This window comes from Phalangium opilio, unplaced genomic scaffold (assembly GCF_054372755.1).
Source record: "Phalangium opilio isolate 3A_F unplaced genomic scaffold, DU_Popi_V2 ptg000056l_1, whole genome shotgun sequence".
In the NCBI taxonomy this organism is placed as follows: Eukaryota; Metazoa; Arthropoda; class Arachnida; order Opiliones; family Phalangiidae; genus Phalangium; species Phalangium opilio.
The window spans coordinates 5,451,796-5,472,071 of record NW_028324175.1 but is presented as its reverse complement, the minus strand read 5'-3'; the positions used below and the strand labels follow the sequence as shown (position 1 = coordinate 5,472,071).

The window sequence follows — 20,276 nt, the reverse complement described above, 5'->3', positions numbered from 1 at the left end:
TATTAGTAATAAAAACATTTAAGGCGAGCTAAGCCTTGGTCATGGCCATAATGTAGATTTGATTTGCACATAGAGAAAAGAGGCTGTACTTTTGTGACTTGGAAAATTTATTTTTTAGGCTTTTCGAACATTTCTATGGCAAAATGAGGTAGGAGACTAATGAAATATTTAGAGGATAATTTTGGAAGCAAGGTATCATTGATGAATTGGTTGTCTTTCACTATCATCAAGATTTCGATGTTATCGGGTGGCACAAATACTGCCCAAAAGCATACGGGTACGTTACACACGAAAAGCTGACCCTGAATCTGATGATAGACGTTCCAGTTCATCCGTTTCTTCGTCAATTTAAAGGTAAAAGTTACCCGAAGCTGCTTTTCCTCTGATAGTTTCTTTATTCTTGAAAATAGTGTAAGGGCATTTGATCTCCACTAAGTACAGCTGGTCCTCAACCAGTATAAGGCAATCGGGGCTTGCCCCAAGGAAGCAAAATTGTGGATTAACAATCAAACCCACAGAGGTGTGACACTGGGTATTGATGTGTTGCCTGAATATTTGAAAAAGCAGCGGGTTCATGCTTCAATCCATGATCAAAGGACAACGCTCCCATTTCTTCTAATGCTTCAGATTGTTGCTCGAGAGTCAAATTACGGAGAGTCAGTTTAGGGATAATTTCATCGGTTACATTAATTTGATCTCCAAATTAGGATGGAATCGCGAACCGTACGGTTTGAGCGCTCTACGTAGTCTCTTTCCAGTGGTGGGAAAGAAATCTGATTTTGTAAAATGTTTTGAACAAATCCGTAAACTGGAGATATCAGTGGACAGAGGTCCTACAGCTGTTGTTATAGAATTAATCCACTTCTTTCTAGTGGCAGTCTCTTTCGGAAAGTTGTGGTAAGAAAGAAAACGTTCTTTACACCTACAGTTTGAACGCAGCAAACATGAGTTGAAGCCATGATTGTTACATAAATAAGTAAATAAAAACGTTTATGTTATGTTTTGTTTTATGCCTTTAAATATAGAGACACGCACTTAACAAAGTTTGTTATGGTGGGCACCATTATCGACTCTTATTTTAAGAATATGTAACAGTTTAATGTCCGGATATTTAAATATCAGTACCTTAAAACGTTGCTAACGTTTTTTTAACATGATAAAATAACGTTTTTCAACGCTGAAAACAACGCTAATCACTAATCTGCCGTGTTTTACAAGACCAAGGCTTAGCTCGCCTTAAATGTTTTTATTACTAATAAATGTATAAAAAAAGACTCTTACCTTCAGAAAACGGTGGTATTTCCTCGAAAGTAAGTAGAAATACAAGTTCCAAGTGTTTTTTAAACGATTTTACAGGTGTAAAATTTATAAAATACGTTTTTCTGCTCTTAGCTCGTATAAAATGGAGTAATGGCATCTCCGAGGGTTTGACTTATTATGCCCTATAGGGGGTTAACATAGAGTGCCACTACTCTAAGCTCATCCTTTAATTTAGTTTCGAAAGTTCCCGATAGATGGCGTTTTATACGGCTACCCCCAGAAAATAGCGGCTGTCTGCTCGTTGCCCCTTCCACGTTTTTTTCGTTAAGCCTAAGCCAGCGAAGTGGATCTAGACCCTTTATAGTTTTACTATATCTATGATTTTTCCTTGAAGGAGAGAGACTCCCTTATCCCTGATTTTTCTGTTTTCATTTTCTCTCTTTTTTGGCAGTCTGAGTCTGAGCACGTGGTCCGAGTCTGCCGTCTGCATCTGTCAGTGACAGTCACCAGCGCAACTTCATTTTTCAGCGAATTATCGTTTGACATTTTTGATTATTACTTCTTTTTTGCGCGTGTATTTATTAATTTTCAGACACAATTTTAGTAGCCATCGGTTTCTTTAAAAATTTAAATCAAGAATAAAATCTTGATCAGATTTTTCAAAAATGTTTACACTAAGCCTTGGATTTCTTGAAGTTCTTTAAACTTAGTTCTAGTTGCAGTTTGTGTTTCCGACTTTGAAAACATGGCAGTTAAAGGCGCTACCCTTCATGGATTCTATGGAGATTTTGGATTTTGTTGGCTGCAAACGTCATAAAGTAAAAACCAGTCCTTTTTTGCGAAACTGAACTCAATCTCATAGCGCTTTTAATATTTGCAGACGATACATGATTTTAGAACAGCTTATTCTATTAAATTTGCTCCTGGTTTGTTCAAAATTCGAGCTCAGCTATATTTAATATTTTTACTAAAATTAAACGTGTCATTTAGATTATTACGTTTATCGAGGGAAAGTTTTGGAGGCACTTTTATTTGGAAAACCTAACCCAAACCACCCCATGTATAAAGAATGGGTGAAGTCTGTGGGTTTAGAGTAAGAAAATAATCCTTTTACTATTGAAAATAAACGTAATAACTCGTCTTATTTGTAAAATTCTTTGATTTAGCGACAGTTTAAATTTTGATGACCTAATTAGTTTTGTAAACTTCTTCAAACTAGTGGCAAAAGCGATTGGTCCAATTTTATTGGTAAGAAGTGTACATTTTTATAATTTAATATTAATTGCAAATCTGGGGAAATTCTATTTAAGTTGTTTAAATGCGCGTCCACCGAGTGCGAGAAAGTAGAGACTCGGTGGGTCGAGCTTATTTCGAAATGCCAAAGCGTAAAGAAGTTTCATTTGGACAAAGCCTCGCAATTAATTAGAGATGACGCTTTATATGGGATCACAAGGTAAGGCGCAAAGTATAATAATTATAAATAATTGTGATTAAAGCTAAGGTTTTAAAGGAAATATTCAACAATATCCCGTGAAAAAGAGATTGAAACAGCCTATATCATCTGCACTCGCGTTTGTAAGTTCATTTCTCCCAATGTTTCGTTTAATTTTTTATATATCATGAAAATTTTTCAGTTTTTGATGAAAATTTAAAATGTAGCGATTTAACACCGCAACAAATGGTAATTATAATACGCTTTTTGTTTTTTTTAAATAATGGCGTAACAATTTTACATTTGGTATTAGACATTGAAAGAGCGAGGTAATAATTCTTTCAAGGCGAGAGATTATGATACGGCTATTAAAACTTACTCAAAACTCATTGGAGAAAAGTAAGCGAGCGGTCCTATTCTATACTAATACAGGGTTGCCACGGGTCAGGGAAAACCCGGAAAAGTCAGGAAATTTGAAAATGGGCTAAAAAGGTCACGGAAAAGTCAGGGAATTTTAAAAAATTCAGCAAAGTCAGGAATTTGATTTTAGTTGGTAAAATTTCTGGGGATAAGTCTATTGAAAATGTAATGAAATTTGGTTCTGAAAATTCCGTGGCAACCCTGTAATAGAGCTAATCAATAACTGACTAATTAAGTGTTAAATGTTTTTAGCCAATATTGCGATATAATTGATAGCAATCGAGCTGAAGCTTATCTTCGACTAGGGAAATATGGGGAAGCCGAACTGGATGCTACGAGGGCCATTATTTTAAATCCACACATGTGCAAGGTAAATTAAGTGTCGATGGGCACAAACTAGAGGTGTGCGAGTCCAATTGCGAACATTTAATTTAAAAATAATACCTTCGAAAAGGCGGCAAAATATCTAGAACTATCATAAGTCAGTGTGTAGAAGCCTACGATTCTAGTTCTAGGTTTAGTTAAAGTACCAACGTGGAATAGAACGCGTACTGCGCGTGGCAATTGAAGCCTTTGCTAACATAGTGTAACTGCGTCTGCACTGACAAGCGACAACGCAGCCACGGACTGTTATCGCGTGTGTCAACTAAAGCGTTGTGTAGTGACATAGCCTACTAGATCATGCCTGCTAAATGCATGATCGAGTGGTCTATGGTACTTACTGAAAGACGTCGTAATCTTGACCCCTCGCGAAGAAATGGACTAACCCGACAAAAATTAAACTAGGCCTAGTTTAAAGAAAAATGAGACTCGCATAGGGGAAAAATGAACTCGTTGAGTAGTGTTACTGAGCTACTACTAAGTACTCAGACTCGGACTCGCGTGTGAATGATGCGAGTACTCGCGCAAGCCTAGCGCAAACCAATCTGAGATTGGTATCAGTCACTGATATTACATTTAATATCAGATTTTTACGTTGCAGTGACATCAGCTGGTAATCGTCATATTTTTTTTTCTTTTTTTAAGCTTACAAAAAACTAGCATTAGCCTATGAAGGGCAAAAAAAGTTGGATCAGGTCTTTGTCACTGTGGGAGGAAGTGAAGAACTTTGTCCCGATTTAGGAACATGCCGTTATCATGTGGATATTCTTCTTTATTCACGTACTCTTCGCGAAAAATGTAATTTGGTTTTCTTTATTAGAACTGTTCACGAGCCGCCAGGTTCTACTTAAATTTGGATATTTAAAATTTTTCAGTGATGTCTTCCGGTAGAAGTTTTCCTGAGAACGATGAAGTATCTAAAAATGTCCCGTCTTCCATGCCTGAATTAATAGACGATTCGGACGAAAATGAAGGAAAGCCAGCGCTTCCCAGAGATAAATCGCTACCACTTCTTAAGCTAGCTCTGGAAGATATCTCGAAAATTTTTGCCCAAATAGTTCTACAAGATAAAGCCCAAGCAGTTCTACAAGATAAAGCCCAAGCGGTCCTGGAAGATAAAGCCCAAGCGGTTCTGGAAGATAAAGCCCAAGCGGTTCTGGAAGATAAAGCCCAAGCGGTTCTGGAAGATAAAGCCCAAGCGGTTCTGGAAGATAAAGCCCAAGCGGTTCAAGAAGATAAAGCCCAAGCGGTTCAAGAAGATAAAGCCCAAGCGGTTCAAGAAGATAAAGCCCAAGCGGTTCAAGAAGATAAAGCCCAAGCGGTTCAAGAAGATAAAGCCCAAGCGGTTCAAGAAGATAAAGCCCAAGCGGTTCAAGAAGATAAAGCCCAAGCGGTTCCGGAAGATAAATCCCAAGCGGTTCCGGAAGATAAATCCCAAGCGGTTCCGGAAGATAAATCCCAAGCGGACCCGGAAGATAAAGCCCAAACAGTTCTGAAAGAAAAGTCATTAGAAAATGCCCAAGCACTTGAAGCTTTGTTGCTAAAATGTCCAAGCGTTTGAAAAAGCCCAAATTGTTCTTGAAGTGGGAGAGTGTAAAGAAGATGAAGAACAAGATGTTCCTTGCAATAACAATACAGTGACGTTATTGAAATCATTCAGAAACAAAACTAAACGAGGATCAGAGTTCTTATTGGCTAATAACGAATGCAGCGCCGTGGAAGAGTACGAAGAAGCTCCAACTATCGCGGACTCATTGGTTAGTGAAACTTCTTATTTACTTAAGTTAATTTCTTGAAGTAAACCTTAATTTATTTTTTGAAACTTGGGAATATTTTCTTTACAAAAAAGATTTGCTTACTTTAAAATACGCCCTTGGAATTTCTCACGCTGCTGGAGATTTTCAAGTAATTAACTTAATTAATTTAATTGTTATATTATTAATAATTATTAATTTAGAGTAATGATCATTACTTTGAAGATATTGGAAAAAACCATAATCACCATGACTTTCCAGCTGTATTTTACGCAACCGGATTGGTTCTTATCAAATTGTTTCGGTAAGTATTTTAAAAATATTTATCAGGTCGAGGGGGGAAGGGTAATTTAAGAAAATTGGCCAAAAGGGAAAAATGTGAGGGAATTTCAAAACAGGAAGCAAAACGTTATAGAATTATCTCAGAATCCTTTGTGTGACGTCACCCATGCTATTTGCCCATAAAACCAAAGCGGTACCAAACATGGCCGCCCACTGCTAAAGCTAAGCCTGTGACGTTTAACCTAGGAACTGACGTCACGAATGAGATGGCTCTATTGAATTTAATAGACCAAAATTAATGATTTTAAAAATAGGCCTAATTTGTTTGAGATTTTAGGGATTTTGTTAGGGATTTTAAAATAGGCCTAATGTGTTATGAATTGTAAAATAGGCCTAATGTGTTAGGGATTTTTAAAAAGGCCTAATGTGTTAGGGATTTTAAAAATGGCCTAATATGTAAGGGATTTTAAAAGTAGGCCTATCAAGTTTATTTTCTCCAGCAATAGACGAAGTCGCCCATCCGTTAGATATTTTAAAAGTAGGCCAAAGATGTTACCAGATTTTAAAAATAGGCAAAAATTAAAAGGGATTTTTAAAACCGGGCAAATAGGTAAGGAATGTTAAAAATGGGCCTTGAATGTCTGGGGATTATTAAAGGGCATGCGAATTAAAATTTCATATCATATTTTACCACGAAAGTGGTATTACGTTACACTTTCGAGTCTCTACTTTCAAAATATCAAGTTTTTAATATAATTGAACCATAGTTTCCATTTTTAAAATCCATTGAAAAATCACGAAAACTCAATCTCGATAAATCAACAATTTGGTCTTGTCGAGCTTGTTCGCCAGTTTTATGACAACACTATGACGCGAGGAAAAAAAGCGCGGGAATCATATACGCGTCTCGATCTTCTCGCCAGTCTAAACTCTGGGTCTGATAGCGGAGAGAGTGGCACCATCTCACGTGAAAAATATATCTGTGACGTCAGACTACGGGAAACGTTTTAGCCTTTCTTAAAACGTTGCCTACGTTAATCAAGGCCTGTGCGCGGCGCCGATTTTTATTTTTTGTTTGGCAATTTAAGTTGCCAAATTCTCTCACCTGAGGCGCTATTAGCTGGATGGCAGCACATAGAGCCCCATACTAAGCGACTAAACAACCAATGTTAAGCTTACTTCCCTCTTTTCAGCCCCGAAATGGAGGGGGGCTGTGAAAAATACCGAGTCAAATCCCGGAAAACGCTAGCGCCATCTAGACAAAATAAGACGTTAGCTGCTTCAGTCTTTAGAACGTTGAATCCCCTATATGACCCCAACTATCCGGTTTGCTACTATCTTCCGCTAGATGGCGAATTAACAAGTGTTTTTCAACCTTCTCCCTCTGCCATCCGTCCTTCAGTATTGGTTCGTCCATGTGTTCATTTTCTCGCGCTCGGAATTTTAAATACTCATTTTCGCGCGCGTTTCGGTGCAGCCATCAATGCGATCTCGCGGTAAAGTAGGGAGAAAATAAGAAGTCGCGTTTCTTAAAAGTCGCCCCCTTCGAAGCCATCGCGCACAGGCCTTGATTAACGTAGGCAACGCTTAAAAAGAGGATTTCAAATCATTTCATTATTGCAAAATAACCAGAAATCGGAGAATTAAAAGCTTGATATTTTTGAATTCACAGAAATTAATTCTATCTTTTGTTGTATGAATCAGAGGTTGTTTTTCAAACGAACCTTGTCATTCGCTTTAAAATGGCCCATGACATTAACATCATTTGGTGTATCAGGGGAAAGTACAGGAAAATGTCTCTGTCTGGGAAAACCTTGAAAAAGCAGCTAGGAATTTGAAAGTGGAATTATCAGGAAACCCTCTTATCTAATTTTTAACGTGTATTTTTAATTTCTCAGTTTTGACGAAGCGCTTCTACCTCTAAAACATTGCCAGGAACTGATTAAAAAACGTTTCAGTCTTAAAGCATTACGATTGGCCAGACGAAACTTCAATCAAGGAGAGACTCGAGGTTAGTTCTCATTTCTATAAATATATTTCTACGCTTGCTTGGAATAGTTAAAATGGTATTTGTCAGGCTTTAGGAAAAAAATAATCAACAAATAAACCATTATAGTATTCTAGCGTAAAAATAAACACGGGGAAAAGTTAAATAGAAAGTCCAACAAACAAACATTTTATAGCTTCGTTTTCAAATATGGCCACAGGAATGAGTAAAGGCGTGTTTTCAATCAAGATTTTTTGAACAAAAATTAAGCTTTTGCTTCAAAAGTAGCAGCGGAAAGCCGAAGCAAAAAATCTTGGTGTTTTCAAACAAGCTTCAAATTCAGCATTTCGTCTTTTCAGGCTTTAAACCTTAGAGAAGCAGATATCTAAATGAGTTTGATATTTGCTTCTCATTTTGTTTAAGAGCTAGAAGTGTCGTCAATCTTGATTCACCAATTAGATTAAAGCATACAGTCTCCATGGTTACAACTATCTGCATGTTTTTTACATTAAAGGCAGCTAGTGTTTCGGCGCGTTCAGTTTTGCTACGGGTTTAGGACTTTTTTCGAAAAGAAAATGACGTCTACACACATGAAAATGTAATTTATAAATAAGTCACGCCCACTTGTAATTTTTTATTCATTTGAAGCTTGTTTGAAAACGATACGAGTTTCAGCTTTTCCATTTCAATTTTTTGGAAGATTTTTTATCTTCGAAAGCCCGTCAAAAGTTCCCAAAAAAGCCAAGTTGATTGAAAACGGGCCTTAAGACTTTAACATTAGCCAGGGTTAGTTTCAATTTAATTATTTATTATCATTTTAATAAGGGTTTTAGGTAATGCACGTCGCGTCTTAGGGGAAGGGAAAATTGCTGCACTTACCAAGTAAAAGGCGCAATTAGGTTATTCTAATTTTAGTTTCACAAATCATTGTACGTTGGGGGAGTTAATTAGTGTTTGAATTCTAGTTTATCAAGGCCACTTGAAATATCAATTTGAAGCACTGTTTTAAATAGAGTTGCTACGGGTCAGGGAATTTGAAAATTGACCCAAAAGGTCGGGGAATATTAAGAATTTCAACAAAGTCAGGGAATTTGATTAAAGTTTGTTAAAATCTCCGTGTTTATGTGACGTTTTAAACGCCGTTTTAGCGAGATCACGCGTGACCAGGCACTGAAATCGAGGAGTGTGAAATCTGCTGTGTTTTACGTCAAATATTAATATTCGATTTAATCGAATTTGTTCTCTTTTTCTTATATTTAGAGCAATAACAATTTGGCCTAAAAATATCAGGGAAAATCTTATAAAAGGGTCAGGGAAAAGCTGGAAAGTCAGGGAATTTGAAAGTGAAAATATCAATTCAAAGTGCTGTTTAATGTTAGGGTCGAGTGCGTTGGGGTCGATGAATAGAGTCTGTATTTTATCTGGTATATCAAGGTCTTTGGGAACATCAATTTGAAGTGCTTTTTAAACTGGACTTTGTATCTGGTAATATTTAGATACGCAAAGGCCACAATCGAGATACGTTAGATTAGGTTTCATTTAATGTGTAATTTCATTGTGGTCCTAGAGCCTTAATTTTTATAAATTCGATTTGTGGTGAGCCCTAATTTGTATAATTTAGCGGCTAATGTAACTTAATCGAAAACTGTCAATACTATCAAAAGTATATAGATATAAAAATGAAAAGTACACTTCGTTAATTGAAATTGGCTCGCGCCATGTAATATGAGAAGCCCTCCTTTATCCCAGAATAGTGTTGACCCCCCAGCTGCGTATGACTACCTTCCCGACCTACCATAGGGAAAAAGCAGTGAATAGGCTCATAAAATAGCTGATGCTAGCTATAGTAACAAAAATTAACATTCGGATCGCTAACTTCTATAAACCTATGACATAAAGGTCTTCCCTAGTTGGTTAATTCCTGTAGGCGGTTGAGCGGAGGGTAGTTTGCTTCTCAGTTTACATATCGTCTACAGTCAAAGGCAGGGAATTGTTAATGAGTTGTACTTTTTGTTTTTATATCTATATACTTTTGATACTAATGGGCCAGGCAATCTGGTTTCCGTTTTAACCCAAAACATCTTTTTGTCGCGTCGACTCGATTGCCATTCAATAATCCTAAATAATTTCTTTACAGGAAGAGCTTTCCGAGCTAATATATAAGTGTCGTTTCGCTCCGAAACCAGACGCAGTTTGTCGTTTAAATTCTTGTCCCTACACTAGAAACATCTATTACACTGACCCCAATATCAGAGGTTGCTACCAATTGTTTTGCACTGGAAATTGCCACGTGGAATATCATTTTCAATGTTGGAGGCGTGTTCGAGACGAAATGGGCAAAACTGAAAAAGTAAGGGAAACGTCTGACGAGGTCGACCAACATCAAACTTTTCTCTTTAAAAAAAAATATTATTTTTCGCAGGATTTTTTGGATAATTCTTGCCCTACACCGGCTGCGAAAACGTAGTTTACCTAATCCAAATTATTTCCAAAAATGGCGAAATTCAAAATACCGTAAATAATCTATATCTTACCACAAACTTCACCAAGGCTTAACTGACAAGGCCTAGTGACGTTTCATTTAAAATATGATCTCTAACGAGATATTTATATATATAAATGGTCTAACCACTAACTTCACAAAGACTTAAGCGGCAAGGCCTAGTGACGTTTAAAATAAAACGTTTCATTTAAAATATGATCTCTACCGAGCTAGTCTAACCTCAGACCACCCATGGATTAACTAACGCTAGGGATTGTTCGTTACCCTAAAAGATAAAGTATACATGTTCCAAACGCCCCCTAGCCGCAGTTATTATCCCTAACAGGAAGTTATAAGAAAATTGGACCAAATTTCACGTGTTAGTTAATCCATGGACCACCAAACTCATGGACATATTTGTTTTTTTTTTCAGTTTGAAAGCGCTATTCATGGTAAGCATAAACAGAAAGTACCCAAGGCTACGTTCAGTAACTGGAAATCGGAAAAAGCCATTACCGCTACCGATGTGTATTTTTCCGAACGCTACGTCAGAGTGACGTCAGGCGTCACTGAACGATTTTTTTGCGTTTGATGATGGTTTCCATGATGGCGTCTGCTAGAGATCTTGGATTGAATCGAAAACTGTTATTTTTGTTATTAAATAAAGTATTTATGACGATGAAACGGAATTAACCTTAATTGCAGTTGAATCGAAAAGATCTAAAAAAGAAAAATGTGTTATTGTTTCGCTAGTGGCTTTGGACTGGAATGCTCGCCATGTTAAACTTCAATTAATGACGTCATAAATCCGATTCGCATCGAAAAAACCTGCTCTTCCAGCCGCTGCGATCGGTGTCCCATCGATGCGTAGCGTGACGTAGAAACCGGAAGTGCGAAAAACCGTACAGTAAAAAAATCGGTCTCCGATGCGCGCAGCGCTGCGTACTCTAGCAGTTACTGAACGTAGCCCAAGCATCGCAAATCAAAGTTGGAGAGGAAGACGGAGACTCGAAGTATTAAGAAGCGTAAAAAAGCCGTTGAAGGATGGTGAGAAAGAAGCTCAATATGATCCCGAAGATGAGGATGAAGATGATCAATATAACCCTAACGACACTGAGTGGAAAGATGTTCCAACGGAGACCACTGCTGAAAAGGAAAATATTCCCCTACAACGAACATTAACCAAATCAAATCATTTATGATGGTTTCCATGATGGCGTCTGCTAGAGATCTTGGATTGAATCGAAAACTGTTATTTTTGTTATTAAATAAAGTATTTATGACGATGAAACGGAATTAACCTTAATTGCAGTTGAATTGCAGTAAAAAAATCGGTCTCCGATGCGCGCAGCGCTGCGTACTCTAGCAGTTACTGAACGTAGCCCAAGCATCGCAAATCAAAGTTGGAGAGGAAGACGGAGACTCGAAGTATTAAGAAGCGTAAAAAAGCCGTTGAAGGATGGTGAGAAAGAAGCTCAATATGATCCCGAAGATGAGGATGAAGATGATCAATATAACCCTAACGACACTGAGTGGAAAGATGTTCCAACGGAGACCACTGCTGAAAAGGAAAATATTCCCCTACAACGAACATTAACCAAATCAAATCATTTATGATGGTAAGTTTACTCTTTTTTGTTTTTACCTTACTCACACTGATGAAATATGTAAATTAAGTTTATAACTTAATAATATAGGGAACATGCAACCCAGAACGTGCCTTACAAGTGGCGTTAAAAGTGTAAGTATATATTTTCATCACTTGTATAAACTAATAAATAAAAAAAATAACATTTTAACAGGCAGAATGATGTGGCTGGAATAGATATAAATATGGGATGTCCTGAAGAATTCTCAATCAAAGTAAAAAATTAATTAAAAAAAAACAAATAACATTAAATAACAATACTTTGCTAAAAAATCCTGAAAAAGTAGAAAAGATTTTGACCACTCTTGTTAAAAATACCAAGATGCCAATAACTTGCAAAATCCGGTTGCTTCCTTGTGTATGTTAAATTTAAATAGATACTGAAGTCAATTTTACTTATATAATGATCATTTTTAGTTAGAAGAAACTATGAAACTAGCCAAGGTCATTGAAAGCACGGCTGTTTCCGCTATAGCCATTCATGGGCGAAGAAAAGAAGAGAGACCTCAACACAAGAACAGAAAAATCCCTGTGATAGCAAAGTATAGAAGAAAAAAAAAATTCAATTTTAAATTTTTAATGCAAACTTTGAAACTTTAACCCCTTTTGTTTAAATAAAATTAGTGGTGGTTCCGGTGAAATTTATTGTTACAATGATATTATAGAGTTTAAAGAGAGGTGTGGAGCTTCTTCCGTGATGCTTGCCAGACAAATTGAAAAAAATTGTTCCATTTTGAGACCAGAAGGGAAAATACCATTGGATGAATTAATTGTTGCTTATTTAAAATTGGTATTACATTTAATTAATTAAAATAATTAAATTATAATTTATTGAAAGGCGTGTTACTTTCTAGGCTATAGATTATGATAACCATTTTCACAATACAAAATATTGCATTCAACAAATGTTGGGTTCACTACAAGAGTCTGAACTTGGAAAAAAGCTCTTGGCCTCTCAAAGAATGGAGGAAATATGGTAAATATAATTTAAAATATGATTTGTTATTTGTTTTTTTAAACTTTACAACAATTTTAGTGAACTATGGGGCGTGTTAGACTATTACGAAGAATACCAAAAGAATTTAAAGCTTAAAGCTCACAGCTTTCAAAATAATAGGAAACGTAAAGAAAGTATAGATGGAAATGGTAATGAAGATGAACCACCAGAAGTCTCATTAAAGAAAATGAAAACTGAAGACGGTGAAACGTGGATTATGAAAGCCAGATATATCAAGTAAAATAATTTTAATCCGTTTTTAATTGCATTTGAATTGACTGAGTATATTTTTTGCGTAAAAAGATCAATGTTTCCAATGGAAGAATTACCTAAAACAATTTTGTTAAATTGGACGCGACAAAATAACAAAAAGCAACCTTTTTATAAGACTGTAGATATAATTTTTATTATTAAGTTAATTACAAAGATAATTAAGTATTAATATTCCTTAGTGGCCAATGGAGAAAATGTTTTCATCTACGCGGTTATAGTTGGAGGCCAAAAATACTCCAGTTCATTTTAGTAAGTGCATGGTTACTTAATATTATATAAACAATTTAACATCTTTGTTTTTCATAGTGAAAAGAACAAGAAATTTGCGGAACAAAGTGCAGCCTTGGTCGCTGCTTTTGCATTGGGGTTAATTGAAAAAGACAAAATAGTTGGTTCTGCTACGGGTTTGTTAGGACACGAAGTGTAATTGTAACAAAAATGTTATTTGATAAATCACAATGGTTAAGAAGCGTTAATTATTTTGTTAAAATTTAACATTAAAGGCGGATAGAGTCCACCATGTGTTAATTTGCTCCGCAGTCTCTTTACATCTCTGTTCAATAAGGGGTATTTCATTTAAGAATTCTTTAATAACTGGTACACATTGAGCCATTTCAGGGTTCAAGTCTTTCAAACGTTTCTGATAGTCTTCTACAAATTGTCGTTGCTTTGCTTGAAAATTCTTCATTTCATTAATTAGTTGCACTTGTTGCGGACAAATGTCTCCATTGATTGCGTACATCTGTTTTTCATTAATGGCGCGTTTCATAAGGTAGTCAAAGCTTTGAACTCGAGAAACATTAAATACGTCTTTAATTTGGGACAAAAACGGATTTCGTTCAATTAAAGAGAGGTTCGTCTTTGTGTAAGGGACAACTTTATCTTTAATTTTTAGACGGGATAAATTTTCGATATCCAGTTCACAGAACATGTGAAATCCTAGTGCCATTTTCTCCTTCCATATTTCGATAGATGTTAAGTTATTGCAAAGATTCATTTGTGTAAACATTAATCTCGCATCTTTTCGATTTTGGAAGCGTAGAACTATTTCAACTTTCATTTTCTCATTCGTAGACAACGCGGACAATATTGAAATATGCTTTTGTCGAATCAATCGTTCAGTTTCCTCAATAATTTCCAATTTTTCATTCAAATTTGGGTTAAATTCTGAAGTTTCAATGAGATTTATTTCTTCGCGAATTGCGCTTAACTTTGTCTCCGCGTTTTTTAAGCCTATTTCGGATTTTAATAAATCAGAGATCATCTGACGTTTGGAACTATCTGAGATTAAGGCGGCCATTTTTTCTTCAAGGTTTTTCCTCCTCAAAAGTAAGGTTTCAATCTGATTACGAATCATTCTGTATTCAGAATCAATTGTTGCGTGTTTACAACGCAAAGTATCAAAGTGGTGTTGCATACACTTGTCCTCAATTTCGTGAATTAAATCGCCTTTCCCAACCCCCATTGAAGCTGCCCTTTCACCCAGATCACTCATTTGTCCTCTGATGGAAAATGCATTTCTTAATTTGGTTACATCATTAGTCGCTTCTTGGGCTCGATGGCTTAAGCATTTCATTATGGTCTTCAAGGAGATGTTTTTCTTTAAGTCAATTATTTGTGCCGTGAGAATTCTTTTATTGAAGGATTCTTCTTCGGTATTAAGCTTTCCAATAGAATGATCATAGCAAAGAGAATAAACATTCTTTTCAATCTCCATCATTAAATTTGTGGCTAAAATTCTCCGTTTTTGTACTTTTTGACACGTGCTTGCGATTGAAAAGGATTCATCGACTATTTCGTCAGGTTTTCTCAATAACTCAAAACTCTCCCGAAGATGATTGTTAACTCGCGTAAAATGTAAGGCCTTAGACTTGGTTTCTTCGGATTTGGACTCTAACATTACAGTCACGCGTTGAAGATGGCTTATTTGGTTTAAATCTTTGTCAATCTTAGATTGAAGGGTAGTTGCTGTCTTTTGCAACTCCTCAACATTAGATATTTCTCGCATTAACTCTAAATCAAACGCCGAGTTCCATCTCTCCTAGGGTGCTAATATTAGTCCTCAGTAAAATCCACCCATTCTTTATATCATTTTCATGGAAGTTCTTATTACCCGCGAGCGACGCCGCGGGTAAAAGTTAGTTGGTCATAGTTGCGCCTCTAATTTCAATCTTTATTCTATCAGGGTTGCATACTACACCCCAGTGATCAGAGTCAGAGAGTGTTCGCAGTCTAAGGGGTTCCCAGATAGATTTCAATTCTGCGGAAATATTCTCGAGCGCCACAGACAGGTACGTATTGTTCTAAATAATGTGCGCATAGGGTATGTGGTAACGCAGGGCTGATACTAAGTCACTTTTTTCAAATTCGGTTGCTAAAAGTCACTTTTTTTGGATTTTTGTGTCTTTCGGTGTTATCTTCTCGACCACAACATTAAACGTTATATATTTCAATTGCCCAGCTGTAAGGCGGTGCAAACATTGGATCACAGTTGATCAAAGCCCAAAATCGTGAAGCTCGCTCAACGAATGTTTAACTTAATACTTAAAATCAATCCAATTCAAATGAATATTTTGGTTTTGATTTAAAATGACCACAATTACTTTGCATTCTGCGCTGTGCTCCAAAATGTTTTAATTGAATTTCGCCGTAGACCTTTTATGAGGTGCCTTTCCGTTGACTGCGTGAAATATCTAAGCCCATAGATTGGGCGTAATTACGACACCGACCTTTAAAATTTCTTTAATTGCGAAAATCAGTCATCTCTGAAAACATCATTTCAAGTGGCCCTTTAAATAGCTTAGTTTGCCCTATCCCTATTCAGTCACTTTTTACCTCTCCGAGTGACGTATGTCACGGAGAGGTTCTGTAACGATCGTGTGTGTCTGTGTGTGTGTGTGTGTCTGTTGTTACACCGACGTGACCGCGTTCGCAGTTTCCAAATCGGAGCAAACGTGTTCGCCATTCCCAAACTGTATTCACAGTCACGGAAATGGCTCCTCCACTTGAGTTCTCACACCACCATCTTCTGGTCTTGATCCATCCCACACGGACACCAGTCTGTACATACTGGCTTTTAATCACCACCATCTTCTGGTATTCGTCCCTTCCACTTGGAAACCAGTCTGTACATACTGGCTTCTAATCACCACCATCTTCTGGTCTTTGTCCATCCCACATGGACACCAGCTAGGGTTACGAGAAACGTCTAGCCTCCCTAGGGTGGGTTGTCCACCAAAGGTTTTCGCAATTGCGGTTGTTCTTGCTTTGAACTGTAGTTCGACACCCTTATATACTACCTATTTGAGTAGGGCGAAGCAACCGGCGTATGCGTCATTTCAAACGCCAATATTAGTCAAGTCTCTCAAGAATGTTTAATTGTTCTTTATCAAAACGATGTAACGCTCTATAAGGCGAACAACTAATGAAGAAAATATTTAATATTAATTATATTTATTTTAATATTTAAGATAATCTTGTTTCGCAACTCAAAATTAATACGGAAAGAGTTAAAAAGCAGTCTTATGTTTTTGTCTGTGTGTGTCCGTCCATTGTTACACTAGTGCGTCGCGTTAGCAGTTAGCCTTGTGTTGATGTGTTAAGAAATCATACAGAACCTTAATATTCCCTTTTTCCATAATATAAAGTGAATATGTACAAGTATTTTTCCTAATTATGATGCATTTAGTACTTTTGTAGCTTTAAAGCTCTGTTTCATTTTGATATTCCTAAGATTTTTTTTAATATTGTTATTTGAAATGGCTGTTTATATATTACTTAAGCTATAGTACATCTGTATATACAATAGTCCTTGGTTAAGTAATTTCATGAAAAAAACTAAGACCTAGACTCCGGCGGGTATATTAAGTAGCATCCGCAATAGGCTTAGTGAAACAAAGAGTAAATAATTGAGGCCTGAGGTGAAGTAAACTTTGGGCTTTGATTTTCGTGTCTGAAATGGAGAGACATCAACGGTACAGAGTGAGCCGAAAGTTAAATACACTATTAAATAATCAGGTTAAGATTTTATAATAGAAGAAAAGATTATGGTGGCAATTAGAATATTAAAAGGGCTAATGGTAAACGGGTAGTAGCTACAGACTTTTTATTCTCTTTATGGTGCGCATTGACTATTAGTGCGTCTAGCTACAATTTAGCTTTGGTGTTATTTAACGTTAACATTCATGTTGGCAAACTAAGAATATTGTTGAGGTGAGACGAGACGATAATCAAAATAAAGCGTAGACTTCATTTTAGCCGCGTTCACACTTACACTAGAAACTGGTTCGAAACGATTCAAAACGCTTTCAACGTCAAGTGTGAACCAGACAATAGCGATTTGAAGGCGTTATGAATCGCTTCGAATCGTTTCGAACCGGTTTGCCAAGGCATAGTGTGACTGGGGCCTTTCTGTTCTTTTCCCCATTGACTGATTTCCATGTGTCCGAGATTTATTCTTATTGGATGTAAAATGTCGTCTGCTTTACTGTATATTCCCTATGCTTGGAATACTGCTTCAATATTTCATAAATTTTACTTCAAAAAACAGAAATAATTCCATATCTAGGTAAATAAGTTTGTAGTAGTAGACCTCTTGACTCGGAGAGGTAATATTTTGGTTTTCCCAACTTGTTTTTGTTACTTTGGTGCAGTTTTAACCCTTATAGAGTGCTGTCAGAAGCGCCGGTGTGACGTCACCCATGCTGTTTTCCCATAAAGAAAAAATGGTAACTGTCATGGCCGCCCATTGCTAAAGGCAGACTCGTGACGTTTAACCTTGGATCTGATGTCACAACTGACAGCACTCTATTCAACTCGGCCCTTAAACCGAATAAAACTTAGTAAATGTTGTTTTTTCAGTCGGCAACATTTATAGCATAAATTAGCTCTCCCCTATAGCTTACGGTAAACCTTCCCCACATACGGGAAATAATTTTAACAATGTTAAGAGTAGCGCATCGAGGGGCTACTCCCTCAAAATTTCTCTTTGTGTCACACTATTACAATTGTAACATAAATAAATTTATTGAAGTAAGTATTACGGGTAATCATTTAAGCACAGTTAAAAGTAGCGCATCGAGGGGCTATTCACATAAATTTTATGTATGCCTGTTAAGTACGGTACGATGTGGCTACTATTACGACCCCTTGGGTCGTCTTGTTATCTTAGGTATCACTCACCAAATACATCACAAGGATGTTTCAGGATCCTTGCCCATATTCCCCACCCCCCTCGCTTACACCAAAAACCGGAGTAAAGAGAAAATATTTTAATTTGAAACGCTTTCCAATAGATCGGCTTCGCCACAGCTGTCCATCAAATTAACCGTTAACTTGAGGGTTACCGCAATCTCACCGGTTAATTCTTTGACGATGCCAATCTTATTTCTTTCCCAATACTTCCAAGAGCCTTTTCTTAACAGGGGTGCAGATCAACTTGTTTTACGTCCGTCCGAAGTCGGAGAACTGCTGTTTACTGATACCATAGTGCTAATGTACTTTCTTTCAAACTTCTTTCACATTACGAGCTCCAAGGTGATCGTGGATCTTGCCTTAATCGATTTCAATCCACGCTTGTGTTATGTAACCACACCTAGGAAAAACGGTGACTGAAAACTAAGGTGGTCGAGGCACGGGAAGGTAATCTAGAAGAGTGGATAAAGAGGGACTACTAACTATAGACAATTATTTATATAAAACTCCGACACGGGTTTAAAAGAGAATATATAAACTGAAAATCCATCCATCAAGATTTCACATTTTTCCATTGGTTATTAGAAGCTTAATTTTTAAATTGAAAAACGGAACTCGTACATTTGCTTCAAATAGTTTACGCGGGGTTCCAAAAATTTGCGCTTTGTGACAGAAATACACCAGAGAGGAACAGCCAACAGTTGAAGTTATTTGTACAGAGTTTGATTACTTGAAACTTCCCTTGTTTGGTCAGCTCACTAAATTATTTCCTTTCTATAATCCCTTTCTATTTGGTCCGTATGTCTTTTTACCAAAACAAGCCTATTTTTTCCAAAGTAAGACACCGCTGAATGACCGCTTCCTAAAGCCTTAACACTGTACACGTTTCAAAGAGTGACCTTCGTTTTCACCTAGGTTACTGCGTCCTCTTTTAGTTTCTCATCGTAACTACGCCTTTAGCGCGTACACGAAATTTACGGTCAACAGAATTGTCAATCACTCTATTGTAAGTTTTTCGCGCCAAATTCTTGGTTACAAACATATCGTATAGTGACGCATGCTCTTTGACGAGAAGTCTAGCAAGTGGGAGTACAGGCATCTTTGCTTTTCTATAATGGTTGAGCATCGTTGTTTGGCCCAAAATCCCCGATAAAAGATAGTTTTTCAGATGTAATGTTTGGAAAAGCCAAGACGCTCAAAGATTATGTTTAGCCCAAACAAGTTTCAGGTAAAATATAGCCGAGATACTTTGCATTTTCGGTGAAGTATGAAAGAGCTTTTTTCCCCCGTTGCTGACTTCGGTTATGTTTGCAATTAGGAGAAAGATTTCTCATTTGGAAAAGGGACTGGTTAGTAAATTGGGAAAACAAGAAACCGTAACGGATGGGAAATTCAAGAAATACATGAGTCAATTTGGTAGAGAAAACGTCAAAAAAAGTAATGCTTCAATTTAATATAAGGGTATCTACTGCCCCAGTAACACGAGTGTTCCGCGTTCGAGTCGGTTCGAGGTAGATTCGTCGGTTTATGGTCTAGTCGGTAGTTACAACTAAAATCCGACTCTTATCCAACTTCAGTTGCCAACTCCGCTTTGTAGTCGGCCGTGAGAACAATAAAGTAGAGTTGGCTGATAGTTGTATTTTAAGTCGGTTAATGTAATGAAGGATTAGGTCGGCTGCTCGACTCCTTACCAACTAAAATGCGTTTCTATCAAATAAAAGATAACAATAAGGGTCTAGAGGTCGACATATCCGACGGCCTACCGATCACACTGAACATTTCAGATTTCGTTGTTATGAAGCTTCTTCCGCGTTTGAGTCGGTTCGAGGTAGATTCTTCGCTTTATGGCCTAGTCAGCACTTACGACTAAAGTCCGCCTCTTATCCAACTTCAGATACCAGCTCCGCTTTGAAGTCGGCCGTGAGAACAAACAAATAGAGTTGTCTGATAGTAACATTTTATGTCGGTTGGTGTAAGAAAAGATTAGATCGGCTGCTCAACTCCTTACCAACTAGCATGGGTTTTTATCAAAATAACAACAAGGGACGAGAGGTCGGCATATTTGACTACCTACCGATCATACTAAAGATTTCAGATTTAGTTATAATGAAGCTTCTTCCGCGTTTGAGTCGGTTCGAGGTAGATTCGACGGTTTATGGTCTAGTCG

General features: G+C 37.0%; 2 protein-coding genes, 1 long non-coding RNA gene and 1 pseudogene across 4 annotated transcripts; all 4 read left to right on the top strand.

Moving 5' to 3' along the window:
• The first annotated feature begins 9 nt into the window (after positions 1–9).
• LOC149668172 (uncharacterized) lies at positions 10–998 on the top strand. The gene is made up of 2 exons (XR_016367980.1): positions 10–148; positions 232–998. It is a non-coding gene; the product is annotated as an uncharacterized LOC149668172 (long non-coding RNA).
• Positions 999–1,972: 974 nt separating this feature from the next.
• On the top strand, positions 1,973–4,262 carry LOC149668171 (uncharacterized). Its single transcript, XM_089841034.1, has 10 exons — positions 1,973–2,078; positions 2,141–2,186; positions 2,251–2,353; positions 2,427–2,508; positions 2,571–2,713; positions 2,771–2,835; positions 2,895–2,941; positions 3,006–3,091; positions 3,365–3,482; positions 4,139–4,262. The coding sequence occupies exons 1-10, from the start codon at positions 2,031–2,033 to the stop codon at positions 4,151–4,153; spliced, it is 753 nt and encodes a 250-aa protein (XP_089697160.1). The 5' UTR covers positions 1,973–2,030; the 3' UTR covers positions 4,154–4,262.
• LOC149668170 (uncharacterized) lies at positions 4,149–10,934 on the top strand. Its single transcript, XM_089841035.1, has 8 exons — positions 4,149–4,291; positions 4,369–5,250; positions 5,343–5,398; positions 5,473–5,551; positions 9,654–9,866; positions 9,939–10,030; positions 10,432–10,664; positions 10,752–10,934. Exon 2 carries the CDS (start codon positions 4,371–4,373, stop codon positions 5,052–5,054), a length of 684 nt encoding a protein of 227 aa, XP_089697161.1. The 5' UTR covers positions 4,149–4,291; positions 4,369–4,370; the 3' UTR covers positions 5,055–5,250; positions 5,343–5,398; positions 5,473–5,551; positions 9,654–9,866; positions 9,939–10,030; positions 10,432–10,664; positions 10,752–10,934.
• A 392-nt stretch (positions 10,935–11,326) lies between these two features.
• Positions 11,327–13,343, top strand: LOC149668169 (tRNA-dihydrouridine(20) synthase [NAD(P)+]-like; annotated as a pseudogene). The gene is made up of 11 exons (XR_016368083.1): positions 11,327–11,617; positions 11,696–11,739; positions 11,801–11,861; positions 11,934–12,004; positions 12,064–12,188; positions 12,271–12,436; positions 12,501–12,622; positions 12,683–12,880; positions 12,947–13,034; positions 13,096–13,165; positions 13,223–13,343. The product of XR_016368083.1 is annotated as a tRNA-dihydrouridine(20) synthase [NAD(P)+]-like (transcript).
• Positions 13,344–20,276: the final 6,933 nt, after the last annotated feature.